Raw genomic sequence first — 11988 nt, 5'->3', positions numbered from 1 at the left:
AGTTGATGATCGACTTCCGCAAAAATAGACAATAAAATTTTCGGAAATTTATTTAGAATAAAGGTGTTAAGCTTTCCTCAACTACTATTTCTCCACACAATGGTAGTATGAATAAACACATGAAATACACTTTATGATTCACACAACATTTCGCCATACAATGGAAGTTGAAAGATGAGTTTGGGCTCAAGAAGAATGAGAAAATCACAAGCTATTTAGAGTTAGCCAAAAAAAAAAAAAAAAAAACCAAACAATTTGTGAGAAAAAAAAATGCAAAATTGTTGAAAGTTTCATCATCATGTATCATTTCTATTTATATAGAGTGGATGCTAACTAATTATTACCCACACATGCTTTGATCAAGCAACACATTACACATCTATTACTCAAGACTCTTTTATGAATTATGAACCAACACCATGGAAACTTACGATATACTCGAAAGGGATTACTCGACAAGCAATAAGGTTTTTATGTTTCGAATTTACATATCCTCCCTTGACGGGTTAAAGTTTCAATAACCGAATAAGTTCAAAAAATAGGGAATGCCCAGGCAATCCCATTTATATTCTGGTACAAGCACTTATTACTGTTATCTGGATGTCACCGACATCGATTCTTAATGTAACAAGGAAGCAACTTCTAGCGAAGATCCAGCGTAAGCCAAGAGATTATGCTAAAGATTTGGAGAGATCACTGAGGCTCACTGAAGAATCTGTTGAGAGATGGCATGATTTCGGGACTCTTGGAACGCACAAATTTTCTTAGGGAATGCTCTGCGTATTTCTCTCCTTCGGCAAAGTTTTCTAAGACTCCAGCAGCTCGGCTTTCCTTATTCACCCTGAAAGCTTGAAGAAGTAGGGAAACCAATTAGTACTGTTAACCATAAATCAAATGAGGTTCACCCGACCTCCAAAGTCCTGGGCTCCTGGCAAGCAAAGAGCAGATGGCGAGGGGAAGGTGTATAGAAAACTTGAGTTATTACAGGTTACCTCAAAAGCACACGGAGCTTTCACAAATAATTCGAATATCAGGCCTTGCATAAATACATATTCCAAATGGTTTAAACTTAGCGTCTCATTTGGTTAATAGTACTATGTCAGTCCTATGGTGATGAAATTCGATCACAAAAAATTTACAAATTTCTATTACCACCTAATACATCTCTCCCAATAATAATACATTAAAATGAATTTTATGTAGAAAATAAGATAATTGAAGTTAGACAAACCTGACCATCTTATTTTATGTGATTGCCATGAAAGGAGATGAAATGGCGGTGGAAAGGGAGGAGGTTGTACCTAAATCATCAAATTATTTGGTTTTAATTGGTAAATGAATCTCTAAAACAAATACATTGTACTTCTCTCTCTAAAACTATGCAATCTTGTAGAAATATTCAAAAAGGTTTTTGGAGATCGGGAAGATGCCAAGGAAAATAATCTATGTTTTACCACTAAATATTCCATCCTTATATAAATTGAGTAGGTCTTGTACCGACTTAGTCAACATAAAAATAGTGTGCAAAAAAATTAAATTTAGGGAGAGTGAATTAGAAAGACCGACTAAGTGGTGTAGAGAATGAGTATGAGCTTGTGAATGGAAAAAATGGGAACGCCACAAAAATAGTATGGACCAAGTCCATATAAGACATTTACATATAGACTTAGGGATAGAGGTGTTCAACGTGGCGGGTCGACCCAATGGGTCAAGATTCGGGTCACATTTTAAAAGGTCATTAATAGGCTTTTGTGTAAGGGGTCGGGTCGGGCCGGATAATTATTGGAATTGGTTGTAAAAAATAATTTACCACTTTTTTTATATTTTTATATGATATTGTTATATTTATAGTTGAATTGACCCAACGGGCCATAAAGTATAATAAAAAAACTGTTTTATGAACTTTTAAAAATAGGTCAAAGTGGGTCGTATTTAAACGGACTTGACCTGCCCCGGACCGTTTAACATTTGACATAACCCGCGTCGACCCCACCCATTTAAATTTTGACCCGACCCACCCCGCACCGGCCCATTAAACACCCCTACTTAGGGCAAGGAAGTAAATATGGAATTCTATGACTTCACCCCAATAAACACCTAATGGGCTAAGTTCTACAACTTCAGAATGTTAGATTTATTTGATGTGCATTTCGAAGGCAGGATTATAATGATGCATTGAGCAAAAGATTAAATCAACAGCACACTATCTCCTCAATACTTCTATAAAATGTAATAGATTGTTCAAATAAAGTAGATCTTTCTGAAACTTGTTGATGAAGCCAATTTGAGGAAAGACTCAATAGTCAGAAGCAAACATACGGCAGGTCAGCAAGGATTGCCATCAACTGATCAACTACAGCTTTCAAGTTCCGAATCCAAACGCCAATAATTCTACTACATGTTTGATCTCCTCAGCTTGTAAGTTTATTTCAGAAATTGATTTCAGTTCAATAGTCATGTTTATTCTCCTTCCATAATCTCATTTTCTTCACAAAAGTTATTCCAACGCATTGCCATTTGAACATGCGGTATTACGTGGTAATAGAAATTTGTGAACAAAAAACTTTTTTATAATCAAATTTTCATTACTATGGGAATAACATAATACAAATCATGAAAGTTTACACTACGATTCATTCCTATTCGGTGTAATATAATTTGCTAGCTAATTCGCGTTTTGAATTCATGATTACTCAAATTTGCCTAAGAATAGCCCAAAACCGAACATAATTCGTTTTTTTTTATTTTCAATTCACGAGGATATAAGCGAACCATGTGAAACTGTTCCCATTACCACTAATTAGTACCATTAACCAAACAGTCCACAGCATAAACATTAATATAGAACAAGAGTGCATTCTCTAAAACAATTCAGTCGTCCACAAAAACCATACAATATACATACACCAATATATTAGCCTATCAATAGGTTAGAGGTCAACTACATATAGATGTGATATATACAGGTGTGCTTCAAAACTCTTGAGCCATTCTAACTTACCCAAGAAAACTAACATACACTTACATATACAATAAACAACCCATCCATCTTCGTAAACAATAAGAATTTCTCTGCAAACTAATCAATTCAGCTACGAGAATGACAAAGCCTTAATCTCAAAAACGGAGACAATTATATGAACCAAAATAAATCAACATGAAAGATCGTGTCTAACAACAACTTCCCTTCATTCAGCCTATCTTTACTGCTAACCTACAACTAAAAGCACTTCAAAAAAAAAAAAAAAAAAAAACACATCCACATTCCTTGCACCAAAACTTTCTACTTGAAATCCATAATCATCTTAAATATTCTAAAAATATTTATGTAGATCTTACTAGAAGCAAAATTGAAGTCCGTAGAACAATAGCTACCAATCAAATGTAATTTAAAGGATCCCATCATAGACAATGTAACACATAATTTTCTTATAGAAAACATAGATCATACGGTCCTATATACGATAGTCGATACAATCAATAATAACCGCATAAAATCAAAAAGAAAAAAGGAAAAAAGAACAAAAATCGAAACAAATAAAATAAAAACAGAAGGAAGAAGAAAAACCTTTACCTGACTTCAGGGTTGATGCAAATATTACGGATGAGTTGAAATCCACAAATTCCAACAGCTGCACCAACAGCCGCAAATAGAGGGTAAACCTGCAGATTAATTATACTTTGATTCAACGAATTGGAAGAAAAACATCACTAATTTAATACTTGCTAGAAGTATGATCTATATAAACAAAAATATTAATTAGATCTTATTCAGATATATGGTCCCAGTCTCCCAGATCAAAGTAAAACAAATCGTAAAAACACTTGGCAGATCATGAAATTTAGAAAGGAAACGATAAAAAACCTCGGGTCGAACCCATTTGAAGCCGCCCATGGTTGAGAAACTTGAAAGAGATGAGAAATTGAGGAGATTGGATGGCGTTAACAAGCAGACAGGACGTTTTTGGGTGGGCGTTAACACGGCCTCTCACTGGTAGAAAGAACAAGGGTAAAAACTAAACCTAATTTTTTTATCATTAGAAAATTTTTAAATAGAGAAAAATAAACAAATAAAAAAATAGACAAATTCTTTATTAAGACGTCTTAATAAAGAATTTATATATATATATATATATATATATAAATATATATATACATATATATATATATATACATATATATATATATATATATACATATATATATATATATATACATATATATATATATATATATATACATATATATATATATATATATATATATATATATAGATTTTGGATCAAATGAGAAGGGGTATGAAAATGAGAAGGGTGAGAAGTAATTTAAAGCATTCATTTTTTTGATCAACGGACAGATTTAATTAGCAGTTTTTCATAGTTGCACGCGGTTCATTTTGGTTTTTTCATGTAATATGAACCGGTTTTTTATTGATTAACCGGTTCAATATATAAAGAATTTTTTTTTCTCTCTCCTACTTTACTTTCTCGACATTTTCTTCGCGTTCCATCCTCAAGAATTTTCGTCTTCCTCCCGTTCTTCAACACTTAATCTGCTTTACTTTCGTTTGAATCTCGACATTTTCATTGTTCTTCAATCGTTCTTGGAATTTATTTCAGGTATTTCTTCAATAAAACTCAACAATGTAGACATTTTTGCTTGTTTTGTATTGTTGTTTCAGTTCTTGAATTAGTATATAAAAACTCAACCGTTCTTGATTTAAGGGTTTATTTCTTCGATTTTTGGTGTTTATTTGAATATTACTCTGGTATTTGATATTTAGGGTTAATTTCTGTTGATCTTCATTCTGCGATTTTCATCTTGTTCTGCGACTTTTCATTTTCATTCGATTTTTAGGGTTTTGATTTTTTTAGTGTCGACATTTTGATATTATTTTTGGTTTAATTCTGGTATTTTAAATCTTCGATTATCACTCTTTTTTTTAGTTGTCATGGCAAAAACAAGAGGTTCGTCAACTTCGAAGTCAGGTCATCAACGAGGTCGCAGTATTCCAGTTGATATTCCCTGCACTTCTAATTTACATTTGAATTCCAACACAAGAAAGAGAAGAGCTGAGGAAACTGACAATGTACAACAAAGGTCTGTAAGGTATGTTGAATTCCAAAATTGTAATTCCAACAAAGTATTCTAGGTCATCAACATTGTAATTATTCATAGTCATAGTATCCTTTATTGATAACATAGTATCTTTTTCTAAGAACATTGTATATTTTTTTTTGTTGTTGCAGGTTGAGATCTACATTCCAGACAAAAAGTAGACCTTCTCAATTGATCAAATTGATGAAGGGATTCACTGAGAAACAAAAAATCTCAGTGAGAGAGATTGGTTTTGGTGGCCTTCTTAATTTAAAGTTATGTAGAAATCCATCTGCAATGCTTGGTTGGCTTGTAGATTGTTTTGATCCCGGTAGTTGTATGTTTTCAATAGACTCTTTCAAGTGCTTTCCCATTTCTGAACATGATGTATATGATGTTTTTTGTCTACCTCTGAACCCAAACAATGATGTAGAATTAGTTTCAAGGTGTGCGAACAAGTATAATCCTGATTTTCCCTTGAAACAAGAATTTAGATCCTTTTTTGGTTATGAAGATACAAATGCAGCAATTCCGTTAGAATTGCTTGAACGAATGATCCCTAGGATGATTGATGGTGGGGATGAGTTCAAGCAAATTTTTGTTTTACATGCTATTTCTTCTTTCTTAGCCCCAACCCAAAACAGAACAATAGACCTTAAGATTGTAAAGTCTATAGTAGATCCGAATAAGATTAGTTCTTTTAATTGGTGTAAGTATGTGCTTGATCAGTTTTGTGACTCTGTTGTTAGATATCGTAAAGGAAAGTTGCAATTTTTTTCTGGATGCATCGTTTTGTTGGAAATAATTTATTTTCATCGTTTGAAATTCAAGAATATCTCTTTGCCATCCTCTTTACCTCTTATCTCTCATTGGACTGATAAGGATGTGTCAAAAAGAATTAAGGAGGAAACATCTGCTAATCATTTTGGCAGTGGTTTAATTTTGAGTACATATCCCGTGAGTCAGACGATGGTTTTTGAGCATGGTCAAGCTGTTGGGTTAAAGGTGAACAACGTTGATATTGGACAACCAAGTGTAAATGCAGAACCCTTCAGAGATCAAACAGTGCAAGACGATGATAAAATTGAGTTTCACTTGCCGTTAAATGCAATGCGTAATTCTGATATACGCCAAGTAGCTAAGGATGTAAGTATGATCTTACTTATTTATCTATCTTCAAAACTGATAACGTTTTCGATTTAGTATCTTACTTATTTATGTATAACAAACATTTTAATGATAACACAGTAGCATTCTCCTGTATCTTTAAGTATGATCAAACACAGTAGCATTTTAATCACAAACATTTTAAGTATGATAACACAGTAGCATTCTCCTGTATCTTTAAGTATGATCAAACACAGTAGCATTTTAATGATAACATTTTAATGATATACACAGTAGCATTTTAAGGATGTAAGTGTAAGTATGATCAAACAGTAGCATTCTCCTGTATAACAAACATTTTTCAAATTTTCAAAATAGAACACAGTAGCTATACATTGTCATAGTAACTTTTAATCACAACATAGTATCTTTTTCTAAGAACATAGTAGCATTCACCTTGGCAACAAATATTTTTCAAAATTTCAAAACAGAACACAGTAGCTATACACAGTCATAGTAACTTTTAATGATAACATAGTATCTTTTTCTAAGAACATAGTAGCATTCACTTTTGGAAAATAATCATAACATAGTATTTTTTTTATAATGTCATAGTTACTTTTAATTTGAACAACATTTAACTTTATCTTTACTTATTTTTGTAGGAAATATGTGAGTTGCTGATGCTCATGAGGAGAGACACTCAAGTTGTCTCTGAGTTTTACATGGAGAAAATTAAGTTGTTCTTAGAACAAAAACGTTCATTTTCTTCTCCTCCTGTCCCTTTTCCTGATGTTCCTTCTACCTCATCCACACCTTTTTCTGAAACCCAAAGTTTTTTCATGAATCCTACCGTGCTGAATACAATCGATGAGATAGTTGACACGGTTAAATGGGTTACCTCTATTCCCAGGATGGTGAATGAGGTTTTTGTTGCTGATGAGGGTGATGTAGATGTTTTGCATCAGGCATTTGAAGATGATGTAGTGGATGAGGTTGAATTGGATCAAGTTGTTGATGATGTGGCAAATAATGTCACTGTTTTTGAAAGCCATGGTTATGAGAATGTATTGATACATGGCAGGGCTAAGTGTTCCATTCCTTTCAGAGGTGTGAATGATAAATTTACGTATGTTTCACATCTGATGAAGTCAAACAAAAAATATATGAGAACACTTGGTTCGTTACTTCAAGAAACAGTCGACTATTGTTTTGTTTTAGATAAATGTTTCGACAATAGGTGAGTCTTTTTTTTTGTTTTTCTTTTTTTGTGATTTTTGTTTTTTATTATACTTATTTTATTCCTTTTATTTGACAGTGAATTGCTCGTGAATTATGAGGACAATTTGAGGATTCAAAGGGAAGAGTTTTATACTCTTGGGGATCCCTCAAAGTGTACTCATGTTTCTGTTGTGGATTGTTGGTGTTTATTGCTCAATGAAAATGAAAAGAACAAGCAATCTTCAAAAAAGTTCTTTTTTAGTGCTAGTTCTAGTGTACGTTTTTTGTCATTTTTATTCTAAATAACTTTTCTTTTATTTTGAATTATTTTTAGTTATTTCATTGTTTATTTTTACAGCTTGCTTTGTTGGATTTTAATAATAATGGTGGTTCTCAACAAATTGATTTAATTTGTGATTCTTGGGTCAAATGGGTGGATTTCAACCAAGTTGATTTGTCTAAGTTTGATCTGGTAAGATTTTTTTTTAATTATTTTTAGTCACTATTTTTTTTAGATATATTTATTGATTCTGTGATATATAATATACAGATTGTTGTTCCGATATTGAAAGGCAGTCAGTACTTCTTACTTCTTTTGAATATGAAGTTAAGAATGGTTCAATGGATAGACAATGTGAACCATACTGCTGTTTCAGAAGAAGAAATTAGAAAGCTCGGTGACACTATGGTATGTGTAGCAATTTATTATCCTGAAAAACCTTTTGCCTATGTTGCTAAGATTATGAAATATTTATTAATAAATATTTAAATGAAACTTTTGTAGAAAGATTTGTTGTCAACAATTTTTGATGATAAGATGCAAGCTACTGATGTTATTCCATTATGGAAAATGGAACGAGTTCCCACTGATTGGAAAATGACTGCTAGGACGAACATTGAAAGTGATGTATTTATGATGATGAGCATGCTGTTTTTCGAGGGAACAGTTGATTTCCAGTGTCCAATATTGAATGCAGTTACGATTTTTCTTCTTAATATTATCTTTAAATGTATTTTTTTGAATGACATTCTAATTAAAAGATTCAAACTAAACGTATTTTCTTTTTATGTAGGCTCCATTGAGACATGTTGCAAGAGTTAAGATTGCTGGATCTTTATTGTTATCTGATTTGAACAAACAAAGATCTACAGTTTTAGAAGAGGTGTCCAATTTTAAGGATAAAAGACGCTCCATTGCCAAACAAGTTTCTATCAGAAGATTAAAGATTCGTTAATGTGAAGTACAAGATGAAGTTGTGAATTTTTAAGTTGTACAAACATTTGATGGAACATAGTAGATAATCAGGCACTTAGGCTTAGGCTTTAGGTCCAAACTCCAAAGTGCTAACAGGACTTGAAACATTATGGTGATTGGACTTTGAAACATTAAGTATTAAACCTGCAAGAGCAAGGTTTACACAAGCATTGATTTTCTTTCTAATTATGTGTCATTAGGTTGGATGGGCCAAATGTAGTATAATTCTTCTATTTGTTTCTAACAATCTCTCGCATTTTTGTTTTGGTTCATGTAGGAATTATAGTTTTAGCATTATTTTTGTTGTTGCTTGAGTATCATATCAAGCACTTCATCCTGAAACTATTCCTAAGGTATGAAGTTCAATTTCAAACTCAAAGAACTACGATTTTGGTAACCATTCAAAGTACAATTACGTATAAACAAATTATAAACATTACAACTGATTTACCGACTGCTAGCTTGGGAAAAATAATCCACCCACAAAATTCAATGCATGCTCATCGTATAAAGCCAAAAGCAAGATTTTAGGCTCTAATTCCCTGATCACATACAATTATGCAAAGTCATTACAATTATTAGGGATAGAGATATAATGAGAAGAGAAGGGCAGTATGTTTTCCCTTCTTCAGATACAAGATGGAATCAAGAGAAACAAAAAAAGATGGGAGGGGGAATGGGGAGAAATTTGACTTATTTTATTCAAAAAAACATTTCTCAAAAATTGGGAAAAAAAAAATTAGGCTTAATGAACTTTTAATTTTTCCAAGATGAAGCTGATGGTAAGGCACAGCAGTAGTATGAGATGGAAGTAGCAGCAAAATAATATTAAAACTAGCATTCCATGACGATTAATCCCTCTATATTGTTCCCCTCCCCAACCTTTTCTTACTCCATCATTTGTTAAAAGCTATCCAAACAAGGTGTCAATGATCCCATGGAGTAGCAGCACAATCCATTTATGAGGCTGGAAGAGGTAAAGTGCACTAAACAACAAAGACTAAGAGATGTGGGCTAACAGGTGAACAAGTAAGTATGAGCTTGCTTCAACAAAGGAATAAATAATTACAAAGTATCTTTATTACAAAACAGAAGACAGTAGCTATACATTGTCATAGTAACTTTTAATCACAACATAGTATCTTTTCTTAAGAACATAGTATCATTCACTTTTGCAACAAAAGTTTTTTCAAAATTACAAAGGAGTTGTAATTACAAAGTGGTATGCTATGTTGTTGGTGCTAACCGCCCCCCTGTATGGTAAACAAAGGAATTATATATATGAGAACTCTTCATCTATCTGTTTTTTCAACATAGTATTTTTTGCCAAACAAAAAATATATGAGAACTCTTCATCTATCTGTTCTTCAACATCAATTTTCCTGCATAACAAAAATTTTGCACTTTCATTTACATAATCAAACTATTAAATAAGGATACAATAAAATATAAGCAAATTATATATATTTTATACCTTAAGTGGGGTATCTTTTGTTGATGGGCAATTTCGATTATCATGATAATCAAATTTACCACAAGTTTTGCACTTTCTTTTGGGCTTCTTGCTTTGCTCAATAGTTTGTTCCTTTTCCCCAATTATTCTTTGCCTTTTTCCTTTGTTCTTTGATTGGATTGGGTTTTGTATTTCCATTGTCGAAGATGAACTTGTGCCTACTAACAACTCGATTTGTTGCTCTTTAGTAATGTCCACCCTCACATCATCACTTTCCTGCAATTTTCTACTAATATCTTTTAGGTTTTGTAAAAGTGATTGTAAATCACTCTCACTCCGTTGAGCTAAACCTACACAATTGAATATTTCACACCAAACTTCCCCCAACAACTTCCCCACGTTGTTACACTTTTTGCTCTCTTCAATCAGATTCCCATGCAAATCAAAAATAGGCTTCTTTAATGCTAGCTTCGTCCAACGATCTAAAACATATTGCTTTGGTATTTGTGTTATTTGTCTTGCAGTCATAACACAAATCGCATGGGAACATAATATTCCTATCCGTTTAAATAACTTGCAATCACAATCTACCTTCAACTCGTCAATCGAACTTCCCAGTATAAATTTCACCTTGTACATCTTACTTACCGTTGAGTCCAAAATAGTTATACTTTCCACACTTTCATTCTTTTCAATAATTTGAATATAAGTTTTGAAACAAGACTTATAAACTTCATTTTGAAAAAGAAAAAATTTTTTTCTAGTATAGACTTCACCGGCATGTTTTTCAATCGGCAATGGTGTTTTATATTGTGGGTTTGTGTGAAGTGATTCAGCATTGAGCTTATCTTGTTTGTACCTCTGTGCATCCATTGCACTTTCATAACTCATATAAAATTCAACAAGTGTCATGTGAGGGTTTGAAAAATGGTTGAAGAAACTATTAACACTTTCCGATCGGGATGTAGTTCTCAAAATCCCCCCCAATGGGATATCCCTAAAATATGCGGGTATCCATTGATCTCGTATACTAAATATACTAGTAAACCATTTATCTGTTTGAAGATTGTATTTGGTCATAATTCCCTCCCATTTTTCCTCAAATTCATCTTCTTCTTGATCAATATTCCACACACACCCATTTAATTCTTTCAAAAAATCTTCATTTTTGTTCAATTCCGGTCCAACTTTATCAGTCACTTTACTCATGATGTGCCACATGCAAAGTTTGTGTATTGTGTGTGGAAATACATGTTTAATCGCAATTTTCATTGCAGGGTCTTGATCAGTTATCAAATATGTTGGCATACACTCCCCCATACAATGTAAAAAAGTTCTAAATAACCACTCAAAAGATTCACTATCTTCCTTAGCTAATAAACCTATACCAAATGTAATACAAGACTTATGATGATCTACACCAGTAAAAGGGGCTAAAACCATGCTATACTTATTGGTGTTATAAGTACAATCAAAAGTAACCATTTCTCCAAATAAACAATAATTCTTTCTACTTATCGCATCGGCCCAAAATAAACGTGATATGTGGTCCTCCTCATCTAAAGCATAATCAAAATAAAACCCCGTGTAAATATCTCTTTTTCTGATAAAATTCTCGATCAACATCTTCCCATCATCTCCTTTGATATATGCTTTCAAATCCCTATGGAAATTCTTAAAATCTTGCATTGTCACTCCCACATTCTCATAACCCCCGACATTTTCCTTAAACAATCTAAAGGATTTGACCGGTCCAATATTAACCCGTGCATTCTTAGATATGAAATTTTTGTGCAACAAAGTCATTTTCCTATTACCCAATAAAAATTGACGCGATGTAGGGCTAACTAGACAA

General features: G+C 32.6%; 2 protein-coding genes across 2 annotated transcripts; one reads left to right on the top strand and one right to left on the bottom strand.

The window, feature by feature from the left end:
• Nucleotides 1–382: 382 nt before the first annotated feature.
• Nucleotides 383–4068, bottom strand: LOC130802355 (uncharacterized). Its single transcript, XM_057666326.1, has 3 exons — nucleotides 3866–4068; nucleotides 3575–3663; nucleotides 383–841 (listed from the first exon to the last, which is right to left on the bottom strand). Exons 1-3 carry the CDS (start codon nucleotides 3893–3895, stop codon nucleotides 694–696), a joined length of 267 nt encoding a protein of 88 aa, XP_057522309.1. The 5' UTR covers nucleotides 3896–4068; the 3' UTR covers nucleotides 383–693.
• Nucleotides 4069–7779: 3711 nt separating this feature from the next.
• Nucleotides 7780–8886, top strand: LOC130802354 (uncharacterized). Its single transcript, XM_057666325.1, has 4 exons — nucleotides 7780–7897; nucleotides 7976–8113; nucleotides 8210–8401; nucleotides 8499–8886. The coding sequence occupies exons 2-4, from the start codon at nucleotides 8027–8029 to the stop codon at nucleotides 8658–8660; spliced, it is 441 nt and encodes a 146-aa protein (XP_057522308.1). The 5' UTR covers nucleotides 7780–7897; nucleotides 7976–8026; the 3' UTR covers nucleotides 8661–8886.
• Nucleotides 8887–11988: the final 3102 nt, after the last annotated feature.

The sequence above is a fragment of the Amaranthus tricolor genome, chromosome 16 (genome assembly GCF_026212465.1).
Source record: "Amaranthus tricolor cultivar Red isolate AtriRed21 chromosome 16, ASM2621246v1, whole genome shotgun sequence".
NCBI classification, from domain to species: domain Eukaryota; kingdom Viridiplantae; phylum Streptophyta; class Magnoliopsida; order Caryophyllales; family Amaranthaceae; genus Amaranthus; species Amaranthus tricolor.
This window is presented reverse-complemented; position numbering and strand designations above follow the sequence as displayed.

Excerpts from the sequence above, each read along its gene's own strand:
- LOC130802354 (XM_057666325.1), top strand. The coding sequence starts at position 8,027 with ATGAAGTTAAGAATGGTTCAATGGATAGACAATGTGAACCATACTGCT. Across the intron at positions 8,114-8,209 it reads GAAAGCTCGGTGACACTATG|AAAGATTTGTTGTCAACAAT; the intron begins GTATGTGTAGCA and ends AAACTTTTGTAG. Across the intron at positions 8,402-8,498 it reads AGTGTCCAATATTGAATGCA|GCTCCATTGAGACATGTTGC; the intron begins GTTACGATTTTT and ends CTTTTTATGTAG.
- LOC130802355 (XM_057666326.1), bottom strand. The coding sequence starts at position 3,895 with ATGGGCGGCTTCAAATGGGTTCGACCCGAG. Across the intron at positions 3,664-3,865 it reads TCAAATGGGTTCGACCCGAG|GTTTACCCTCTATTTGCGGC; the intron begins GTTTTTTATCGT and ends ATTAATCTGCAG. Across the intron at positions 842-3,574 it reads TGCATCAACCCTGAAGTCAG|GGTGAATAAGGAAAGCCGAG; the intron begins GTAAAGGTTTTT and ends TCAAGCTTTCAG.